Source organism: Micrasema longulum, unplaced genomic scaffold (assembly GCF_059751315.1).
Source record: "Micrasema longulum isolate JH-2025_06_02 unplaced genomic scaffold, ASM5975131v1 h1tg002184l, whole genome shotgun sequence".
Classification (NCBI taxonomy): domain Eukaryota; kingdom Metazoa; phylum Arthropoda; class Insecta; order Trichoptera; family Brachycentridae; genus Micrasema; species Micrasema longulum.
The window spans coordinates 263,335-288,697 of record NW_028279349.1 but is presented as its reverse complement, the minus strand read 5'-3'; the positions used below and the strand labels follow the sequence as shown (position 1 = coordinate 288,697).

General features: G+C 31.4%; 1 protein-coding gene across 1 annotated transcript in view; it reads right to left on the bottom strand.

The window, feature by feature from the left end:
* Positions 1-667: 667 nt before the first annotated feature.
* Positions 668-25,363, bottom strand: part of LOC148272813 (nephrin-like) — a gene marked incomplete at its 5' end in the record, with an annotated part of 89,844 nt that continues 65,148 nt past the window's right edge. Inside the window, 11 exons of the mRNA XM_088239543.1 lie at positions 668-925; positions 4,254-4,343; positions 5,834-5,968; positions 8,540-8,723; positions 9,677-9,789; positions 11,192-11,323; positions 15,761-15,875; positions 17,682-17,776; positions 18,397-18,556; positions 21,356-21,486; positions 24,174-24,318. Of these exons, the coding sequence (XP_088095669.1) occupies positions 741-925; positions 4,254-4,343; positions 5,834-5,968; positions 8,540-8,723; positions 9,677-9,789; positions 11,192-11,323; positions 15,761-15,875; positions 17,682-17,776; positions 18,397-18,556; positions 21,356-21,486; positions 24,174-24,318 (1,485 nt within the window). The remainder of the gene's footprint in view (positions 926-4,253; positions 4,344-5,833; positions 5,969-8,539; positions 8,724-9,676; positions 9,790-11,191; positions 11,324-15,760; positions 15,876-17,681; positions 17,777-18,396; positions 18,557-21,355; positions 21,487-24,173; positions 24,319-25,363) is intronic.

Here is a 25,363-nt window from a genome sequence, read left to right as displayed (position 1 = left end):
TATAGTAGTAAATTTGTCAAGTGTTCATGCCAAGAAGTAAGCAAAAAAAAACTAAATAAACAAAACACTGTTTTAATTCCATGGTTAACAAAGGGAGATAGATGTCCGAAGAGAAGCTTTTGTAGACAGTAGGTAGATACCGTCGCCATGTGGTTTACTGGCTGCTTGATAATTTCTGGAAACGCACGTGCGTAGTTACTGGGGGATTACGCATATTGTTTCAACGACTCGGTGTCAATTTTAGTCCGTATTATTTCATTGTATGAGATAATATTATAAACCGCCTTGAAGCATTTGAAATGTGGATCCACCGTAGAATGTTGAGAATATCTTGGACCGATATGATAACCAACAATTAAGTATTGCGTAGAGCCAATACTAATAGATAACTATTCACCACTGTTAAGCTCCGTAAGATTTCATATTTTAGCATGTGTTGAGGGGTGATAAATATGCCATACTTCAGCTTGTCATGAAGGGTAAGATCGAGGGACGTAGAGGGGTCGGAAGAAAACAGCTTTCCTGGCTTCGAAACATGCGAGCGTGGACCAGGATTAGAACTGTGAGGGAGCTGTTTCGCACTGCTCAGGATAGGGAAGCTTTCTCCCAAGTGATACTCAACGTCGAAGGGACCCGACATGACACGTGAAGAAGAAGAAGTATGCTTACCTGTTGTCCGCTCTGCAGCCTGTAAACGGGCAGTCTAGTCTGTACGATCTGGGCCCCGTACCGCAGAGGGTCTATCTGCACGTACTGTCCGTTGAACACGTCACTGTGTCCGCTGGAGTAGTGCTTGGGGAGGGTGCTCGAGTGTTCCATGGGTGATTCCTGGTCGGAGTGAGGGCGGCGTTGGCTGCTTTCAGCTTGGCGAGCTTGCTGCCAGATTTGTCCATCTTGCCGTCAAGGAGGATGTCGGGACTTTTGTCTGAAAAAAGCATTCAGCAATATTTTGAGCACACAATAATATTGCTAGGAGGAAAGGAGGTTTGAATTTTCTTAACATAAATACGGCTAGAAAAACCCCAAATTAAAATATAGTCTAAATGGTGTAGATTTGAAAACTGTGAAATAACAAAAAGACCTTGGAATAACAATAACAGATGATTTAAAATGGGAATGTCACATACCCGATTTAATAAACCATTCTATGTAAATATATCTACAACAAACTACAGTGCACACTTGCCAATAAGGAGAATTCATACATTTGCAAATGAATATGCAAATGACGTAGATATATTTAATATAACACTTTTGAATTTTAAAAGGCAGTGTATCAATTTACTATCTTCAAATTGTAATACCCAAATAATGCTATGTTGATTTCAATTGTTTATTGACTTATATCTGTATTCTAAATAAGTATTTTCCTAACTTCTTCTAATTTTAAGATTATTTTAATACAACCTATACGCAAAAATGTACTCCTGTTCTCCACTACAATACATATATTTTTTATTTTTTATTTTTTTATTTTCTTTTATTCAGGAAACATGTATCCTCATATATTTTCTACTAATAGGTAATGATTTTTTTATTTTATTTTTATTTTTCTTTCTCTTCTGAATTCATTTTTATTTTTGCTCCTTTCTTTGTGTAAAATGAAGTTCTGTCTTCATATTTAAAAATGTACTTCTGTTCTTTCCACTTTTATACTAATATGTAAAGATGATATTTTTGATATTTTTCTTATATTTTTTGCTACTTCTTTATAAAATACATGTCTGTCCTAATTTGTATAAAAATAATAAATAAAAAATATTAAACATAACAAAAATTCCAATTCAATTATCTACTTGATAAAAAAAGCCTTCTCATTTATAACACCGAATATGCTACTAAAAATATACAAAACCTATATCAGACCTACTCTCGAATAGGTACAGGTTTCAGGTATGGAATTCCTATTTTGTTAAGGAAATCAACTAGCTGGAAAGAGTCCAAAGACGAGCTACAAAGTTGTCGCCGAGCCTAAAACGGCTTCCATAAGTGGAGAGACTGGAGACTCTCGGTCTCACAACGCTGCAGGAACGGCGAGAAAGGGGTGACCTGATAGAGACATGCGAGATACTCAACAGTCACTATAACTGCCATAATTTGGCAGCAATATCCCATGTTCGAGCTTAAACAAGATGCTCGTCTTCGAGGCCACAGTCTCGGGCTGGAGAAAACGAGATTCAATCTAAATCCACGGAAGCATTTCCTGAGCAATAAGGTTGTTGATGGTTGGAGTAAACTGCCACAAGAGCTGATGATCTCAATGAGTAGTATCAATGGGTTAAAAAATGGACTAAATCTGTTTTCGGAAAAAAGTGCGCCAGCAACTAACTTTCGTTTAAATAGATTTAAGCATATCAGCTTTAAGCTGCTCGCTTAAAATTAATAATAATAAAATATACATATTACAATATTTTGAGTATGTATAAATGATTGTAGACAAAAGACTGGATTTCATCCCCTAGGGTGTAATTAAGATTAACAAATTACAACAACGGGAATGGAGAACATTTTAGAGAAGAGAATTGTAATAAAACCAACTGGTCCAAGAAGAAGTTTGAAAATTGGAATTTCGTTTTTAGGGCAGGTGTTCCGAACACAATTATTTATTTATATAGCAAAGGTTTAAAGAACCTTTTACAATAAAAAGTTTTACAGAAATAATCACAGCAGTGAACAATTCATTATGATAACATATCACAACAGAGATGAAGAACATTTAAGAAAGGTAATATAGAAGTCTAGGCATTTACGGGGCTTATGACCTGTTAATGGCTGGTTTAAGTGGCTACTTTAAACACTGTGTAACATTCCGCATAAATAAAGGTTTCAGTTCTTTAACTTCACAAACATCAACAGATGAAAGAATTGAAGGACTATAGATGTTCATATGGGCAGAATGGTGAATGTTACACAGTGTGTAAAGTGGCCGCATAAACCAGCCATTGACAGGTCATAAGGGCCTGTAGATGCCTAGACTTCTATATTACCTTCTCTTAAATGTTCTTCATCTCTGTTGTAATATGTTAATATAAACAGCTACCCAGGGAGTCGAATCTAGTCTTTGTCTACAAAAATTTGGACAAACTCAAAATATTGTTGAATTCATTATGTATAATATAATATGAAATATAACTATATAATTCAACTAAATAATTCAAACTAAAAAATCAGTATTTTTTATTTTTTTTTAACTGCAAAAAAGTAAAAAAGAAACATACAAATATAAGATGACAAATAAAAGATAACAAGTTGAAGTGAGAAAACCTTATGTTTTAAATATAAATAAAGCAAATTAAAATTGAGAATAATTTAACATAAAGTGACTAGAACTTAGCTATATATTATTATAGCACGGTATAGCGCATTTTTACGTACTAAATATGCGGTATAGCGCGCTGTAAATGCGTTCGGAATACCAGCCCAGGGGTTGCCTAGTATGTAAAATAATTCAGTCAGATGATGTTTTTGTGTTTTTTTTAAATTTAATGATGCTTAAGAAACCCAAATATTAAGAATGATATTAAAAAAAGATAAATAAATATAAATTGGATAACATACTAATAACCACTTTCGGACAAAGGGATTTTGAGTATTATTCAATTAAAATCTATAACCTACTTCCACTATCTATCAAAACAATTAGTAACGAAAAAATGTTTGAAAAGGCTATAAAAAAATGGATAGTGGAGCTAGGTAGAAGTAAAATGGATTGTCTCATTCGCCCAAACCAATATTGAATCAAACGCTCCACAAGTGCATAGCTTATGTTAGGTTTTTGTTATTTTCATTGTGCGTTTTGTAATGTAAATAATATAGATGTACATATATACCTAGTTTTTAAAACTGTGAATATTTTGTTAATTATCTATGTTTATTAAGTTGGTCTTCGTTGTTTATTCTCTAATGTAAAAACATTTCAAAAAAGTATATTGTTAAGTGTCCTCGGCACGGGTAACTCCAGTGAGGACACATTATTTTTATTATTAATTATAGTTTGTAAGAGAAAAATATGAATAAATAAATAAATAAAATACTGATAATAATCAGTATTAAAGGATAGATATAAATTAGAAAGTATATCGCAAAATACATGTCACAAATAACATCAACCCTGATGATGGGCACTGTGATGTGATTTGAAACGTCGAAAATGAGTACGAAAGGCGCACGGCTTAATAACGCAGAAAAACTCATTGTGTTCAGATGTGAACGGCCATGAAAATCTAAGAAATTTAACCAAATAGAATATTTACCAAGACTGTCGACACTTTCGGTGTCGGTTGCATTTAGAGGTATGTTGGAACCGTCCGTATGTTCAGCATACGGCTTAGTCGCTCCTTGACCTGTAAAGAAACATTGTCGAATTCAGTCCAAACATTGAAATACGCTGGGTAATGAAAGGTCGCAAAACTGGTATTCCTCTCAAAATATTTATTTATTTATTCATGCTTTATTAAGTTAGTTCATAACATCTTAGGAACTAATATAAACTTTTAATAAAATTACGTTTTTTTTATCAAAATTTCTCAATAACATATTTTTTTAAATTTATTTATATATCAACGGTTCAAAGAACCTTTTACAACAAAAAGCTTTACAGAAATAATCACAGTAGTGAACAATTCATTATGTAATATATAATATGAAATATAACTATTTAATTCAACTAAATATTTAAAACTAAACAAATTAAAGTGAGAAAACCTTATGTTCTAAATATAAATATAGCAAATTAAAATTGACAATAGTTTAACATAAACATAAAGTGACTAGTATTTAACTAGGTTATAATGAAAAAGAAAAATAATGCTACAATAAGATTTTATAAATAAAACATTTTTTGGATCAATATGAAAGCTTAAATAATATTAATAACACCTTTATTTTATCAGTTGGTTGGAAGAAGTTGGATTACATATTACAAAGTTACATAATTTTAAATTTAAATTTATTTCAACAGAGAGGGAAAACATTTTCGAGAAGGGAATATGGAAGTCTAGGCATTTTCAGGGCTTATGACCTGTCATTGGCTGGTTTGAGTGGCCACTTTACACACTGTGTAACATTCACCATTCTGCCCATGTTTGAACGCCCACATTTCCTCAACTCTTCCATCTGTTGACTTTTGTGAAGTAAAAGAGCTGAAACCCTTATCACGTGGGTGAGATTCATCTGGCTGAACCAAATCACCTACTAGGCAACGCCTGAAAACAATTTTCCAATTTGTGTACTTCTTCTTTTACCAGGTAGTTAATTCAACAATGTATGAGTGTGTCCAAATCCAGCCAGTCTGCAAGCATTTGGACACACTCAAACATTGTTTATAATTTTAAATATTTTTATCTTTTCTATCTCCTTTATTTCTTCAGGTAACTCATTGTACAGCTTCAATCCCTTGTACAAAGACAATCAATAATACACTTAATTTGGTAATGTATCCAAAATAAAACAAGTTTATTGGATTGAAATTCTACTTTATTTTTTTATAAAATATACAAAGGGTATATTGTGACGCGTTTCGTCTTGTTAGGACATTTTCAAACAAACTAAATATAAAAATATAAAAAAATAAAGTAGAATTACAATCCAATAAACTTGTTTTATTTTGGATACATTACCAAATTAAATATGGAATTCTACCAATTGTCTGCATACACAATAAATAAATAATACACTTGCTTACAATGAGCAGATTCGGTTGGTCCCATCTTCCTCGTAATAATCAAGCTCGACTGTATATCGGATATTTTAATACTTACATAAATGTGATATTTTGTCCTTATGGTGGTCTTAACATACTACTTTTATAAAAATTAAATAAAAAAATTGTTACCGTTGACTGGAGAACGTTTCGGCTTGCGACACTTTGCTAATAGAAGCAGGATTACTGTGAGCAAAATTAGCAGAAGTGAAACTCCTATGAATACTGTTAGCAGGGGCGTCAGTTGCAAAGCCATCACCAAGCCACCTGGAAAATAAAAGCGAAAGATAATTCAACATTTAACAGCATATAAAACTGATGCCAGCCTGAAACGGCTTCCGTACATGCAGACTGGATATTCTCGGTCTCACGATGCAGCAGGAACAGCGAGAAAGAGAGATAAAACAGTCACTGTAGCTGCCCAGATTAGGATTCCATGTTCAAACTAAAACACACAGTCGAAGGCCACAGTCTCACGCTGGAGAAAACCAGATTCAACCTCAACTCACAGAAGCATTTCATTTATTTTATTTATTATATATACGGCACAAGTGCCTTTTACGATATAAAATATAACATTATAAGGAGTTTAGTTATAGAAAAATAAAAAACAATATTTAAATGTGTGTATAAATAAAAAGAAAAATAACAAGATAAACAGATACACATATATGTATTTTTCCATACATATATTTACATAGAAATATAATTACAAAAATTCACTTTAAAAATACATCTTAAAATTAAGCTATAACATAAATAGCGTCTGAGCGTGGGTCATTCCTTTTTTAATTATTAATAAGTTTATAGCATATAAATATGGTATGACTTGACCATGAAAAGAAAAAGAAAAGAAAATTAACGTATGCTGATATTACGAAAACAGGATTTATTTGCAGTATGTATTTTATTTTTTATTTTAATTATTTTTCAAATAAATGTGTCTATCTGTTCCTTTTATGCTCATTCAAGACCTACTTTAAACTGTACCAGCGATTTAATGTTTTGTAATTCCTCGGTTAGAAGATTGAAGGAACTTGGACCAACATGTAAGGAGTGTCTCTGTGCGAACTTAGTTCTGCATCCTGGAACTGACAGTACACTATCGGATCTATTGCTAATACGATTTAAATTATTACTTAATAATTCCCTATTTAAGTAAACATATTTCAGGCACTGAAATAAATATAATTTTCTAAAACTAAGGAGCCCACTCTCTACATGTAATTCATTACTAGGAAATAGTCGATGTTTTTTGTAAATTATCTTAGTTATATTTTTCTGTGCAATTTCTATTGAGAGACTATGCACGTCCAAGACTCCTCCCCACCCTATTAAACCATATGTTATTGAAGATTTGATTAAAGCGTAATTTACCATTTTTTTATTTATTTTTTGGTTAAAATATGTATGCATAAAAATTGGTGTATTATGAACATAAAATGAGTTGACAGCAGATCATTAGCAAAAGTAGCTTTTGAAAATTAATCGTCAATCGTTACTATAGAACATCATAAACTATTTGTAAAAAGATTATTTGAATTCAGAGAGACAGAGTTAAAAATGTTGATATGAGAGGTACATTCATTTCCTAGTCTGCGTATACGGGGTATAGGTGAGTGGCAAAGATAGTTAGTTTAAAAAGGGTGACAATAATATAGGTATTTTGTCTAGTTCCATGTGTTGGTATGTTGATATTTATTAAATCCGGGAGTTTGCAACAATCGAATTTAGAATTAATGATTTTACATAAAAATATTAAGTCTGTTATTGTCCTGCGATCCTCCAGAGTGGGGAAATTCAAAGAATTTAACAAAGGCATGTAAGTTCATTTGTAGGAATATTCAATTTGAAATTAATGAATCTCAAAATTTTTCATTGAACACATAGAATTAAGAATAGTCCAGAAACCGCATACGCACATCAAACAGAAGGCGACTCAACTACTCATAAATGAGTAGGTTTACGTTTTGACCCATTAGTTCCTTTGTATACATCGCTCGGTACGCAACTCCTGATTTGAATTCAACTATGCCGTGTTATGTCATTTTAAAGTGTAGAAATACTGCTAGGATCTTAAAGAAACAGGATGCAATCACATTTCATGTGTAATTAGCAAATGAATGTGTATATAACAAATGTATTACTTAAAAATTGAATTACTGTTCCATCTGTCAGATTGTCGAAGAAACAAAATGGAAATTTCGTTAGTGTAGCCAGAGAAGTAAATTTTTTTACCCTACTTTGCTCATCTAATGAGAGAATTAATGAAAATTAGATCTCGGACTAAACAACTCTATGGTGCACATTTGACAGACATTATCTTCAAAACATCAAATATTATTTAACATAAAATAAATTATGATTTATATTATAAGTTTAAAGTTCATTAATTCAATTACTCTTATTAAATGACGGTTTACTTATCTACTCTGTTGTGTCAATCAATATTTCAGCGTGCACAATAAAATTTTAGAGAAATTACCAGATTGCTTTTTTTTTACCTTACATTTGTGTTATGACTTTTTTTTCCCACCAAGCAACATTACGCTACGACCTCACGAATGCGCGCGGCGAAAATAGGGTTTAGTGGGGGAATTATTAATATTCAAATATGATTCTACGCTTTTTCAGGACTATTCTTAATTCTATGGTTGAACACTTTCAGCATAATTTATGTGAATTTAGTAAAAAGGGGATCATATAGTAAAATTGTACACTAATTGGCTTCTAACCAAGGATATATACAAGAGTTTCATTATTTTAACTGATTCAAAATCCTTAATAGTTTTCTAAGAATTAAATTTATTTGCTGTTTATAAATATCTTTTAAATTACCTGTTTGTTTTAGCGCTTCTTTCAGTGTGTTGGTCTGAAGACTATATACTTCACTCAGTCCCTTGTTGTTGTATGCGTAGACATCAACGTTGAATACTGACGCACTTGGCAGGTTGTTGAATTCCAACTGGGCCATACCAAAGCTCATATTTTTCAACAGAAAATTGGTATTCGCGTTGTACACCTGAACAGCATAACGAAGGTTTAATAATCATAACAATAGTTAAAATAAGTTAAAAAAACATTTTATTGTTATCAAAAACATTTTTCACTTTGTGGTATGACATTTTACACTTATTTGTTTATAAATTTGTATAAACCACTTTAATTTTTTTAAATTACACTTTGACCGGTTTCGAGGTTACTACCTCATCGTCAGGAATTTAACTAACTTATAATTACACGCGTTGCTATTTATATAGTAAAATATTGTATGAAAGAGACAGAAAATTGAAAGAAAGAGAGAGAAAGAAGATAAAATAAATCATAACGGGAATAGTTTTAAAAGAGGACTCAAAGTTAAATTTAATTGATTATTTATTATTTGAAGTTTTTGATTAATGGCTTTACTAATTTCTAATTATTCTAAATTATATAAACGAAAACCATTTTTATTCACATGCAAAATTTCTACAACCGTTTCTTGATTAAATTCATGGTTTTCGGATATAAGATGATTTGCGAATTCTGAAAAATTATTATTACTCAGGCATCTTATATGTTCTTTGATTCTAACTTTAAATTTACGTGAAGTTTTTCCAATATAGAAATTATAAAAATGTCAATAAAAATGGTTTTGTTTAGATAATTTAGAATGATTAGAAATTAGTAAAGCCATTAATCAAAAACTTCAAATAATCAATTAAATTTAACTTCGAGTCCTCTTTTAAAACTATTCCCGTTATGATTTATTTTATCTTCTTTCTCTCTCTTTCTTTCGATTTTCTGTCTCTTTCATACAATATTTTACTATATAAATAGCAACGGGTGTAATTATAAGTTAGTTAAATTCCTGACAATGAGGTAGTAACCTTGAAACCGGTCGAAGTGTAATTAAAAAAAAAATTAAAGTGGTTTATACAAATTTATAAACAAATAAGTGTAAAAAAAACATTAATGAAATGGCTAAGAACATACCTGCACTAAAAATCTTTGTGTAAGCCCTCCATCATATCCTTCAGTACAATTGATAAGGATTGAATCCTTAGTCTGATTAGTGACGGTACAATTTGTGACAGGATCAGGTTTCCCTGGAAAAGAAAAAAAAAGATGATTCAAAAATATTTTGAGTATGTCCGAATTCCGACATGCAGTTTGAACCTTGGTATCTGTTAGCTAAGTGCTGGACCCTCAATAAAGACAAAGATTCACTTTTGGGTCTGACTGGGTCTGTCGGGAAAAACGAACGCAAAATTAGGAAATCATACGATTTTACCATTTTATTTGTTTTTTTAAATCAGGAAATAATAAAAAAACAAAGACACATAAATTAGATAAAAACAATATGTTTTAAAGGTATTTCTGTAAAAAAATATGCTTAAAAGTTTTATGTAACTAAAAAATAATTACTTTTAGACCGGCAGATTACGCCATTTCAAATTTAGACTAAACTTAGGTATCTGGGATCTCAATAAAGACTAAGTATTGAACAAAAATTTGTTGTAAGAATTTGAAGATAATACATTTAACATAAAAGTGGCCCTGGTCAAATTTTAATTTTTTGTTTTTGAAAAAAAATACACGCATTTTAAATCATATACATTTTTGTGACATTTTCCTTTATTTATACTTAAAATTATGCCTTCGGTAATACTTTTAAAAAAAAAGTAGTGAAATACTTTAGTTGAAGCCTTTTTTTATAGAACTGTATTCTTTTTTTGAAAAAAGAAGATAATTCTGGTTGTAATATTTAATTTAAAACAATATCTTATTGACTTTTTCGTACCCTTCAGACCAGCCTTTTCGAAAGCAATTAGGGCTGTACTGAAGGTCAGTCTAAAAGTCAATAAGATATTGTTTTAAATTAAATTTTACAATTAGAATTATCTTCTTTTTTTTAAAAAAAAAATACAATTCTATAAAAAAAGGGCTTCACCTAAAGTATTTCAATATTATTTTTTTTTTTTATATTACCGAAGTCATAATTTTAAGTAGAAATAAATGAAAATGTCACAAAAACGTATATGATTTTAAATGCTTGTATTTTTTTTCAAAAACAAAAAATTAAAACTTGGTCGCGGCCACTTTTATGTTAAATGTATTATCTTCAAATCGTTATGACAAATTTTTGTTTAATACATAGTCTGTATTGAGATCCCAGATACCTAAGTTTAGTCTAAATTTGAAATGGCGTAATCTGCCGTTCTAAAAGTAATTATATTTTAGTTACATAAAACTTTTAAGTATATTTTTTAACAGGAATACCTGTAAAACATATTGTTTATATCTAATTTATGTTTTCATGTTTTTTTTTATTATTGCCCGATCAAAAAAAACATTAGTTTTAAAATGGGAAAATCGTATAATTTCCTAATTTTGCATTCGTTTTTCCCGACTACAGCCACAACTGTGGAGTTTTATCAAGAAATATCATCAAAAAATATTAATATTATGAAAATTATTTGCAAAAAAAATAGCATTTAAGATTCTTACCGGCTGATATAATGTGAAATACGCAAGGAACCGCTTGGGATCCAACAACATTAGCTCCGACACACATGAGGGTTCCGTAATCAGAAGAATTTCTCGGTTTATAGGTGGCCACACTTGTTGCGTAAGAGTTTCCTATGAAGTAAAAAGCAAATCGTTGGACGGAGTAGATTCAATAAAAAAAATATTTTTATTTTTATTAATAACAAAAAAATACAATATTATAACTAAATACAATTTTACATTAATCAAATACATATATTTACATTAACGTTTCCCATTACGTAAAAGAAATAAATAATTCTTGTGTACATAATGGGGAGTGACGTCTTACAATAGATTATTTTATTTTCATCAATAATATTTTTAGAACAACATAAATAAATTACAAAAAGATACAAACGATGTTTTCAATCAGTGTTACATAAAGAAGAATTAGAAATGTAATTTTTTACTTCTCTCTTAAATATATTGTATTCCTGGCTACTTTTTAAAATCTTTGTTCATTTCATTAAAGAAAAATATATCTCTGGTAAGTATAATGATGTTGTAAAGTAGTTGTTTTTAATTTAGGAATTAAGATTACCACCTGTTCTAGGTCGCGTACTTACGTTTTGAGACCTAGAAATAATACTTTTTATTTTATCTTTATGTATTTGAAGCAAACAATTCTTTTTATATAGCAATTTTATATCTAAAACCTAAAACTTTTTAAATAATTGAACAGTGGGAATAGTAGACGGTTTTTTCAAAAGAACTTTTATAATTAATTTTTGTATTTTTTCAACCAGTAAAATATTTGTTTTAAAAGTACCGATTATTCCGTACTGTAATATGGATTGGGCGAATGCAAAGTAAATTAATTTTGATTTTTCGATGGTTAATATATTCCTTAATCTAATAAATACATATATAAGTTTTCTCATTCTATTTACAATATTATTTATTTGCTCTTTCCATTTTATATTTTTATCAATTATAATAAATATTTGGGAATTTATATAGATGGGAATTTAAGATGAACTTATCGAATTGATCATATTAAAAATAAACTGAAAAAGCAAATTAACTTTTTTAAAACTATAAGAAATATAATTAGCTTAAAAGAACTAGTAAAAATATATTACGCAATAACTCAATCAGTTTTGGAATATGGGATAGTTGGATGGGGATGTGCAAATGACACACTGATCAAGCAAATAATAATTGCACAAAAAGCTTTAATAAAAATTATCTTAAGAGTCCCAATCAGAACCAGCTCCCTCATATATTTGAAAATCTTAAAAAAAACTTTATGTAAAAGCTTTGTTACTATACGCACGTAAACATTATTCTCTACCTTCCATTACAAATACAAGAGTTACTAGATACTCCACCCTGATGCTGCAAAAAAATAAAATAATAAATACAACCTACGGTCAAAGAGGATTGGCCTACTACTCGGTTAAAGTGTACAATCTACTTCCATTATCTATAAGGACAATTAGTAAGTTCTCACGCAAGAAATGGATAGTGGAGGTGGGTTGCACACGGATCGATGAGTGGATCAAGCCAAATAGGTCAAATGTGTGCACTGTTTATGAAATTTGTTCTATTGGTCTATATACATAAATTGATTATGTTTTTTATGATTATTTTAGTTTTTCATTGGTTATGTTTTTTTATGATTATTTAAGTTTTTTATTGTTTATTATGTTAATGATAAATAGGTTCATTGGATGAACTACGTTTTTTTTATTGTTATTATTATGTTAACTTTGTTAAAGAGCTAATCTTAGGCATGTTTCACATTTTGTAAAATGTTTCCCTCGGCACGGGACACCCCAGTGAGGGAACATTATTCTGCATAAAAAAAGAATACAAACAATGTAAAAGTATAAATAAATAAATAGTGACAACATATATGTGGTGGAATATTCTTTTGTTTTTGTGCTAATTGCTATATTTTTTTCTGTGCTATTGTGTTTTCTAGATTATGTTAGCAACATTAAACTGAATAATATCTATTCTTTTGTTTTCTTCTAATTTGCTATTTTTCTATGTTAATTTTTTTTTAAATTTATTTATGCTTTATTTAGTTAGTTCATAACATTTTAAGAACTAATATAAACTTTTAATAATGTTACAATTTTTTTATGAAAATTTCTCAATTACATATTTTTTCAAATTAATTTTAAATATTTCAATTTCATCTATTTCTTTTATTTCTTCAGGTAACTCATTGTACAGCTTCAATCCCTTGTACAATGAGTTTTGAGATTCTGTTTTTTTCCTCATTGGCAATCTTATCTTTTTTTTACCCCTTGTTTCATATGTATGACATTGTTGGTTAAATTTTATTATGGCTTAAGAGGAAATGTTGTGCCAGGCAATTTAGGATATTTAAACAATGTTTTTCTGTCACTCGCTCACAGATGCCTTCTCGATACTGTGCAAAAAATACAACTGCACATCGGACCGCTTATACCTAGCTAAAATCAGCGAAAACGAGGTTTGGTTGTCCCATTTTCAGCATCCTAAAACTGAACTGATTTAGTTTTTTTTATAGAAAGAGTATCAAATGAAATTTCCTGTGTCAGTACTCTTTCTGTTTTTTTAAATAATTTATCATACTGTCGCACTTGGTTATTACGAGGAAGACAGGACTGACTATATTTGCTCATTATAAGCATTACTTGTTTTTTTTAATTTTTATTTTATTCAGAAAACATAGTCATACATAATAAGTATTAAAAACATCAATTTTTTAACATAAAAAGACCAATTAAGTTTTCATAAATTATGTAAAAGATATAAACATTAAATTTGACAAAAAAAAATTAATAATAAATAAGAATTTCAAGTGAGAAAAGAATAATGGTTAAAATTTGCGTTTTCCATGGAGGTAATAAATTAAAATAAATAAAAATACCGAATGTACACTTCGAGCCATCCACGCACACACATGAACGCACATATTAAACATACACAAACATGTACATTACATGCGGCACATATACATAGCATAAACCACTCAAGATGCACATTCAGCAACTATCCCAAATAATCGACCCCATGAGGAAATTTTCTGTACAATGTCTACATCAATACTGAGTCTATTATAATTTCTACAGGTACGTCTAATGAATGAATTCGAGGTATAATTGTTTTTACAAGTTGGTACACAAAAAAGGGAATTTAATCTGGTATAGCGAAGAGGACAACGGAAACCAATATTTTGTAAAAGATACGGCGAATCAACAATATTATTTAGAATTTTGAAAAGAAAAATTAAATCACATGTAAGGCGCCTTTTTTGTAGTGATTCTATATTAAAATTGATCAAAGATGCGCCGCAATCATTTTCAATGTTGCCAAAACGATATTCCAGGCTCCTTAAAAAATTACTTTGAATGTTCTCAATTTGATTAATATATACATTATACTGAGGGGATCATACATTGTTATACCAGAGAAGGGATTTTAAATCCAATCGCCATTGCATATTGTCACTATTGAAAAGATACCACTTTATATTACATAAAGATAAATCAAACTTCTATAACTAACTTATACAAAAAAATATTCATTTAAAAATGTGAATTGAACAGGAATGTTGCGTCTCATAAAATGAAATAATACGGACCAAAATGGACACCAAGTCGTTGGAACAATAGGCATAATCCCCCAGTCTACACACGTGCGTTTCCAGAAATTCTCCAGCAGCCTAGTGGACCACATGGTGACGATATCTACCTACTGTCTACAAAAGATTCTCTTCGGACATCTATCTCCCTTTGTTAACCATGGAGTTGATACAGTGCTTTATTTATTTAGTTTTTTATTGCTTAGTTCTTGGCATGAACACTTGACAAACTTACTACTATGCTCTATTTTTTATAAATTTATTGATATCATTCTAACTTTGCTGGAATTCCACTCGTCCATGCGCTTTGTAGCTGCACGATGATTGGTTATCTAGCTTTCATATACCAACTTAAAAATACCTAAATTTTGTAAATGGGGTCTAGAATTCCAATCGTCTATGCGCTTAGTAGCTGCAAGACGTGTTGTAATCTTACTCCTTTTTATTATTCATATTATTTTTATTTTTTTTAGTATCATTAATACCTAAATTTATTTGTCAATTTTTAAAATGTGTAAATGGGGGCTAAATTTCTAACTGTCTATGCGCTCTGTAGCTGCAAGACGTCCTGTAATCTAGCTCATATCTGTTATAATTTTTTATTGATCTTAATTGAAAATGAGGAACTAGAATCCCAACCGTCCATGCGCTCTGTAGCAGCAAGACATACTGGGATATTCATTAATTGTACAGCGCCCTTGAGGTGATTTTCACAAAAATGGCGCGATATAAATTATCCAACTATATGTATATAAATATAATGTTTTTTTTACCGTTGATTTTAGATACAAAATTGTTTCCTTGGTTGAAGACAATCACCCTATTGGCAGGTTGCAAGACATACTGGGATATTCATTAATTGTACAGCGCCCTTGAGGTGATTTTCACAAAAATGGCGCGATATAAATTATCCAACTATATATATATAAATATAATGTTTTTTTTACCGTTGATTTTAGATACAAAATTGTTTCCTTGGTTGAAGACAATCACCCTATTGGCAGGTAGGGTTGTAGACATGACATCAGAGTTGTTAAATTTCCATGTAAAGTGGACTGGATCCTGAAAGCATTAATTACTTATGTTTTTAATCACTGTGAATGGTACACTAAAACAGGTAGAGGAATTTGTCTATCTGGGAGGTATGTTTACTAGGAATGGAATGACGGAAAGAGATCTTGAAAGGAGGGAGAGGGCCAGGAACAGAGTGAACAGTGCACTTAAATCAACCTTGACAAATATTTTTTTATCGCAAGAGGCAAATTTAGCAGTTCACAATGGAGTCCTGGTCTCGACCCTGTTGTATGGGAGCGAAGTATGGACTTGAAAAACAGGGATGAAAGTAAGCTGAATGTGTGAGAAACACACTTGATTCAGTTACGAAACCAATGTTTCATAAAAAAATAAGGGTGAATAATAAACATATATGACATAATTTTTTTACTTAAACGAGATATGAACAATGTTTTAAGTATGTCCAAATGTTTGCAGACTGGCTGGATTTCCTCCCTAGGGAGTAATTTAGATTTAAATTTGTCGCAACAGAAAGAAAAACATTTTTTAGAAGGGAATATGGAAGACTAGGCATTTACAGGGCTTTTTAATATTTATTTTTTTATATGGGAGTTGCTTTATTATTTACCTTGCTTATAATATACAAGGTTTATATTTCAAAAAGAGGATTTTTCTGCAATTAAATATCTTAAAATTTATCTAAACTATTGGGATCAGGAGGGATATATTAATGTGGGCTAGTCAGGAACTTGTCAGCATTTGCTCACGTGGAGAGGAAACCACTTAAAACTCTTCAAGAGAAGCCGGCCTGTGGCAGTAGTCAACAGGCCTGCCGTTCCACTAGAAAAGTGTTCGGCATTTTATTCCCTGCTTTGGTTTATTTTACCAATTGTCTGCACTATATTTATCATGTATGATACTACCTCTCGTGTGAGTTCTTTATTTACAGGACTTGACCATATAATCAAAACATTGTTGAATGACCTGATTGGTAAAAGAGTACAAAAATTAAAAACCTGTTTTCAGGCGTTGCCTGGTAGGTGGATTGGTTCAGCCGGATGAATCTGACCCACATATTAAAGGTTTCAGCTCTTTTACTTCACAAAAGTCAACAGATAGAAGAGTTGAGGAAATGTGGATTTTTAAACATAGACAGAATGGTGAATGTTACACAGTGGGTAAAGTTTACACGTAAACCAGCCAATGACAGGTCATAAGCCCTATAAATTCCTAGACTTCCATATTCCCTTCTCAAAAATGTTTTCCCTGTCTGTTGCAACAAATTTAAATCTAAATTACTCCCTAGGAAGGAAATCCAGCCAGCCTGCAAACATTTGGACATACTCAAAATATTGTTCATATCTCGTTTAAGTAAAAAAATTATGTCACATTTCATTCAAAATTTTATTGAAAATAAACGTTTTTTTAAACAGTTTGAACTGACTGATTAATGGGGTTTCGCAAATGACTGATTCATTGATGTAGTTTGACTATATTCTTCGGACTTACAATAATAATGACCAATTCGTAATTCTCAAAACTAGGCGACAATGTTTGTGAATTCTACTATAGCTAAAGCAGTCCCAAACATTTTTTTTTAATCCAAAAGAATAGTCAATCGCATGAACAGGCGCCGTGGCGCAGTCGGTTGGACGGCCAACTGTTAATCTGGCGTCATGGGTTCGATTCCCGCAAGTTGCGAAAAAAAATCCAAGAAAGATTTTTTTCTCAATAGGTTTGGGGGTTGTTAAATATTTTTCATTAATTCCCTCCAAATCCTCTATTTCCTAAGAAGCCTAGTGGGTTATTCTCTAAAAAAAAAAGTCATTTATGTCGAAAATGAATTAGTTTTACCATAGGATTGGCGAGGAGTTCACAGGATATTTTGGCCTCTTCGTTCCTAGCGACATTGTAGATGATTTGCTGGCCTTCCCGACAATATGGTGTGACTGTAAATAAACAGAAATATTATTTTACTCTTAAGATGCTTAAATAATAATCATTTTTCTGAATTTGCAAATCATCTGATAGAAAATAATCATAACTTCAATAAAGACACTGGATTAAAAGTACTTCATGTTGAAAATAAAATATTAAAATTAGACAACTTAGAAATCTTAGAAATTAAAAAAGCGATTCATAATAAGAAAACAATAATTAATAACCAAATAAACAATATTTCTTTTAGTCCTCTCCTGGCTTACTAAGAAAATAATGATATCAAATTACCACCCGTGTAAGAAAAAACCACTTGATTTATTGGGTCCACGTGTAGTATTTAGTGAACATGATAGAAATAAAATAAAAAGGAATCAATTTATTAGTTACGTAAACCTTGACGAAGAAGCTTGTTTGCTTTGAAACCGGTCGGTGAAAAATAAAAATTAGTGGTTAAAAACAGAGTTGTTTTATTTATATTATTTTTTTATAATATTGGGACATTCATATATTATGTTAGCATTATTTTAAGACCAAATAAAAAATAAAATAATAAAAATTTAGTAAAGACAAACAATATTCATAGGAGGAATGAAAATCGAAGAAATATTATGAGATCATATCAACTAACATTTAATATCCAGGAATATCTTGTTACTCTTTCCTTCACCCTCTTCGCTGACTGCCTTACACTGGTAGACTCCGCCACGCGTTCTATTTAGACTCTGCAGTACCAAGCTCTGGTTGGATATTATAATTCCTTCTTGGGGATTCGACTGCAAAATTTGATCCTGAAAGTCAAAATAAGGATATGATAAAGGGTGATATAGGTCCAAATGAGGCGAGATATTTCCTCACTTTGGAGAAGGGTTCAGAATTGTTTTTTTAAGAATCCCTAAATGGGGGACTATTTTTTTTATTCTTCAGACGTGATTCAAACAGAGATACTGTAGTAATTAATATCTTTGTAAAATGTATAAATAAATAAAATCACTTTGGAGATTGACATCTTTCACTTCAATGAAATTATATTTCAGAAGCAAATACTCTTGATATTGGGGAGTACTGTGCCTTCATAATATATATAAGTGAAAATCACCTCAAGGGCGCTGTACAATTAATAAATATCCTAGTAAGTCTTGCAGCTACAGAGCGCATGGACGGTTGGGATTCTAGTTCCTCGTTTTCAATTAAGATCAATAAAAAATTATAGCAGATAGGAGCTAGATTACAGGACGTCTTGCAGCTACAGAGCGCACAGACAGTTAGAAATTTAGCCCCCATTTACACATTTTAAAAATTGACAAATAAATTTAGTGTACTAATGATACTTAAAAAAAATAAATATGCATATTAAAAAGGAGTAAGATTACAACACGTCTTGCAGCTACTAAGCGCATAGATGATGGGAATTCTAGACCCCATTTACAAAATTTAGGTATTTTAAAGTTGATATATGAAAGCTAGATAACCAGGGATTATGCCTATTGTTCCAACGACTTGGTGTCCACTTTGGTCCGTATTATTTCGTTGTATGAGACGCAACATTCCTGTTTAATTCACCTTTTTACATGAATATTACACAAACGCGTGTATGAGCGGGTTGATTTATCATTTTGTATGTTATTAGAAGGCAGATATTTGAAATATTATATATTTATTTTATTTTTTATTTATTTTATTAACATAAATGGCAAATCTGCCTTTTACAAATATTTATAATATTAACGTATTCGGCTTAATATTTTTTTATACAAAACATTAATATTAAAAACAAGATTTATAAAAAAAAAATTAAAAAAATCACACCAAAAATTATACAAGATTTATATTTGAAAAAATAACCTAAAAATTATACAGCATATTCATATTCATATTTATCAATAAATGTCAGTTCACTTTTAGTAGCACTGTTGTAATTTATTAATTATGGATGTAGTGTTCTAATTAGCAAAATTTAAGTACTTTCGCGTCAAAAAAACAAAATCACAAAATAGGTTAATGTATAAAGGGTTAAAACTGTATGATGAGATGCCTGAAAGTATGAAGAATGAAAGAAAACTTACGGATTTAAAAAAAAAAAGTTATGTTTATTGTAATAATGTAGTTATGTAAGAAATATTTAATAAGTATTTGTTATAATTGTAAATATATTAGTTAATATACAATGTAATATTAACTAACTTAAGTAAATAAATAAATAAAAAAATAAAAGCTGATGCATTCTTAAACGGTTTTAATAGATTCACATAAAATTTTATGATTTTAAGGTTACAGGCGCACTATTTTTTTAAAGTTTCCATTGTTCACTATTTATCACAAATTTTGTTAAGAATAAAGTATAAAATAATGCTATTAAATGAATAGTCTTCTTTTTTCCACTGTTTGTCTAAAACATGACTACACTACTACACACTAACGACTTATAAACATTAACTCATTGTTTTCTAACATATAACAACTTATTTTCAAATTTATTGTACGGTTGGAGAGGAACTATATTTCACGCCCAGCCCGTACGGTGGCTGGGCGCGTTCTATATATTGGGCCATTGCTCAAGGGTGACAACATATGGACTAGAAACCATGTCTATAACACAATAAAGTAGCCAGAAATTAAAATGCACGCAACGATCCATGAAAAGACAGATGCTCGGTGTATGTCTAAAGCTAGGGTTTCCTAGGACAGCGGTGCCCGTATTTTAACGGCCGTAGTGAACGGTGATGCAGTGGACAGCCGTCGCAACGGTGACTAGAGTGTGGTTTCATAGGAAAACGGTGTTATCAACACCATTCAACACCGTTTCCTTAGGAAACCACTCTCTAGTCGACGTTACGACGGCTGTCCACTGCATCACCGTTCACTACGGCCGTTAAAATACGGGCACCGCTGTCCTAGGAAACCCTAGCTTAAGAGACAGTAAGAAATGAAGAAATAAGGTGCCGAACCGGAGGAGTGGATATCATGGATTGTGCAGTGGGCAGGACACTCGGCGAGGCAAAATGATGGCAGGTGGACACCCAGAATAATAAAGTGGACACCATGGGCAAACAAAAGAAGTAATGGAAGGCCACAGAAAAGGTGGGTCGATGACATTGCCTCTATAGCCGGTAAAACGTGGATGATGAAAGCGGGTGATAGGAAGGAATGTAGATGTGTGAAAGGGGCCTTTAATCAGCCGTGGAGAGAAAAACGCTGAAGAAGAAGAAAAGCTCAAGGGTTCCTGGCCTGATATGTTATCAGGTCCAGTAAAGAAATAAAAAAAACTCATTAATGATGAAAGTTCTTAGATTCTCACAGCCGTTCAGATGAACGAGTTTTTCTGGGTTATCACGCTGCGTGTCTTTTGCAATAATATTGACATTTCAGATCAACAATTATTTTAATAGTCAAAGGTATGGCATATTTTCAATAATATTTTTGAAGTGACTTGGAGCCGTGACCTTTGATAAGTAACTTCGTCTGGAAATTACAATTAGATTATAAAATGTGCCTGATATTTTTGGTAGATATTTTAAGTGGGTTGTACAAAAGCTTTAGAAGATACATTACATGTTAAAATTAAAATTTACATGATTAAAAGTACTTACATTTTGGTACCAATTTATTCGAACAATCCAGGGATTCGCTTTTATGTTGCATTCGAAGTAAACATCCGAACCTTCGAATATGCTGGAAGCTTTGAGAGTTTTTCCCAATTCTAATTTTACTATTGGAACATCTGTAATCAAAATAGAAGTTCAGTGTTATTTTTATTTGTAAATAGATATTGTGACTACTCAATGTTTGACATGATCGAATTAGTTTGTAGAAACTAGGGTTGCCATCCATCCCGATATAACAGGACTTATTATTGATCTATTTTATTAGGACTTACAGACCCACAAGTATAAGTTGACGCAATCAGAAGGCGCTGAAATATATTTTAGGGTTGCCAGACTAAAAGGTTTCCAGATATCGTATGGAATTTCAAAAATGAAAAAAAATATACACATATGCATAATATATATTGAATGAAAGACGAATCTTATGGAAATTCTATAGAGATATCTAAAAATGCCTTCAGCTAAGAGAATACATCTCCAGAAAATAACTAAAGCTTTTTGTTTCTTTAAATCTGTACCTCAGAGACAGACGGATGCAAATCCAAATGTCAAATGTTCAACAATAGCCTAAAGAATCTGCTTTCTCTAAGTGATTTCTAATGATTCAGAACATTAATTTGTATGTTCAGTATCTTAATACGTTGGTTCATTCAATATAAGACTTACATTTCCTCAAAATCAATGGATGTGATCATAAACTGGATATGAAAATCGAAATGTCATTTCATCGAATTCTGGATTTGCATCCGTCTGCCTCTGAGGTACAGAAATATAATTTTATTATTTATATTACATAAAATACAGGATAAAATAAAAAAATTAAATCAATAAAGAATAAGAATTAAATTTAAGTGTTATGAAACAGATGGATGCCTCACATATCACTATCATTAAAACTTTCACTTTTTGTCGAGTCTGAGTCCGATTCAATGTCACTATTAAGTGAAAAAAGGAATTGGTCATCGAGGTTTAGGCAATCATCTCTTTTATCCTATTCTTCTTCGCACGCATGACGTGTTCACAGTGTGCTTTCCATTTCGCTGAAGTAATAGATTGAAATGCCTTTTCAATCGTTTTGGGATTTATGCTTTGTCCCTTCCAATATTATTTTCTGCAACCTTTCTTTTAACCGAGCTCCGAATCAGCTCGATTGGGTTCAGGTCACAGTGGTACGGAAGCAATCGTAATACTCTATGACCATTCTGAGTAAGAATATTGTTGATTTCGTACACAGGAGGCTTTTTATTAAATTTATTAATTTCTAAAAGAGCCGGTTTACACATTATAGGTAGGTAAGATTAATTGTTTTCCAATAGCCAGTTGCGCAATTCTTGTATCTTGCTGTTTTGAGTGCATGTTTTACTTTATTTGATGCTATAGAACAAGTCGCAAGCTTCAAATATTTAAGAATTGATATATCCAGCCATAATGATTTGTACAACGAAGTCCGAGATCAAGTCAACAAAGCTCAAGTAAAATGCTTTTTTCTCCTCGTAAAACCATTCTTATTCTTATTCTTAGAGGTGGAAGTCAGTGCAATTCAAGCTCTTGATGTCACTGCAACCTGTGAAGATCTATTGTGACAGGTCCACGTGAATATTTCTCGCCCTCTTAGCCCAGGTCTATAGAGAGCCTGACTACAGTCAGGCTCTCAGAGTTTACATTTTGCTAAATCTCTCCCTTCACGCCCAGATCCGTAAAATATCGAACTATTCGGTAGGGGGCGAGCTCTATAATATCCTTAGGTTTAACCAGAGGTCCCCCGAGGATGAGGCTCTTTTTATGATGTAAAGCATCACATTCACATATAATGTGTAAAGGTGTTTCCTCATCTGCACTCAAGTGTCAGGATGTGTAAAAGAGATAATATGGAAAAACAAAACATACGAATTGACAGCAAAGTTAGAATATGTAAGACATGTGTCAGACCCATCTTGACATATTTTGTAGAAATAAGCGAACGAAGACCCTGCTAAGGACATCAGAGATGAGGGTCCTCAGATCGATAACCGGAAACACTGCGCGACCGGGTCAGAAATGACTTTATACGGGAAACGTGCAAAATCAAAGATATAGTGCACTGGAGCAGATCCCGTGGAAGATTCTGGAGAGGCCACATAAATAGTATGAGCAGCTATAGACTGGTGTCCACAGTAGCCAAAGAACTGTCTTCTGGACGGCGCCCACCTGGAAGACCCCCTAAGGGATGGAGGGATAGTTGGGCCTTATCACGGGAGACTAAGTAAAACACATCGTCAGATCTACAAGAAGACAAAGTTTTTTTCTTGCAATTGGCGGGAATCAAACTTCCGACACCAGTTTCGCAGTTTAACTCACTACGCCACGGTGCCAGAATGAAGTGTTTGAATTAATTAATTAGTTAAAACAATATTTTTAAAGCTAGAGTACATAAATGGATAGCTAAAAAGACTAGACAGGAAGCTGAGGAATATGTTTCATATATAAGAATATAATTTTAGTTTCTTGAAAATCATTTTTCGTTATATTGGTGTAGGTATGTTTTAATTTTTTTAATTTCTTTTGAATTTTTACACAATTGATGTGAAATAATGTACAATTATGTATAAATAAATAATACACTGACACACCGGAACTTGCCTGTGGGCCAGTGGAGTGGCTATATCCATAAAATATATATATATATATATATTTAATGTACCTACATATTGTATAAACATTTTTGCTAACTATGTATTTGTATTTTATATTGGATTAAATAAATAAATAAAAAATGAATAAATAAATAATCAAATAAGCAAATATTAAATGAGCAAGTTCTTACGAAATATGTTGAGCTTCCAACCGTCTTCCAGAATGAATTCCTTTAAAGAAGTCACCATAGAACGACAGCAGAGATATTTTCCGGCATCTTCCATTAGAGGAGTGAAGCTTAGTATACTGGTTGTTGTGTTGCCGTCTGACGACACCTGAAAATAAACATTATTTCATTAAAATAAAAAATTACAAATGAACGCTTTCTTAAGGCGTTTACCATACATAAAGGTTTTCTCAGTTCAGTTCAGTTCAGCGCCGAAACTATAACAGAAGCCGAAATTCGGTTTCGCCTGAAAATCTTGTTTCGGTCAATCACTATAACATGAAAGCTAAGGTAATCAGTCTTACGCTGTGAAATATTGCGATGTAGAACAAACTTAAAACTCACTATTCCACGTCCACTCTGACAGGAATCGAACCTAGGACCTCAAGCATGATACCATAACGCGCCAACCACGAAGTGGACTAATCTCTAATCGATTTCCTTTTACATAAATACAATAATATTGTTTGGAATCAAAGAAATTAAAAAGCCAAATACAAAATTGAAGACATACCTCGTTCATATGAATTTAAGATTAAACGCCTGTCATAAACAGAAATTAGAAGCCGGTAACAATTTAACATAAAGCCCCTTCGCTGTTCGTATTTTTTGTGAAGAATAAATTTGATTCACTGGCCATATTGTATAATCTGTACAATAATACATTTTATCTGATTTTATGTCAAAACTTTCATCTATTTCAAATTCAAATCAAATCGACGAATGACGTGAGACCACAGATTAAAGAAAAAGATGGGAAAAGGACAAGAACAAGACAGAATAATTAATAAAATATATTGCCATATAAAAAAAAGAAGCACGAAAACTGTCAAATTTAATGCTGTCTTTAAAGTACCTACACACATATAATACAGTTAAAAAAGCCAACTTGAACATGATCACAATACCAGAGAAAAAAATTAAATCAGACTCCCATTTAGAAAAAAGGCGAACTCAAAAAATTATATTTTATACAAGCAGTAAAAAATATAATGAAAGTGGAAAAAACACTGATGAAGAAAAAAAATCGAAATTCAAACAAAAGGTAAAGAAATATGTGTTTATTTATTATTAAAAAAAAAAAAAAAAGTTGAAGACAAAGTTTTTTCATTTAAACTATTTATTGACAATTCTTGATGGAATTTCATTGTAAT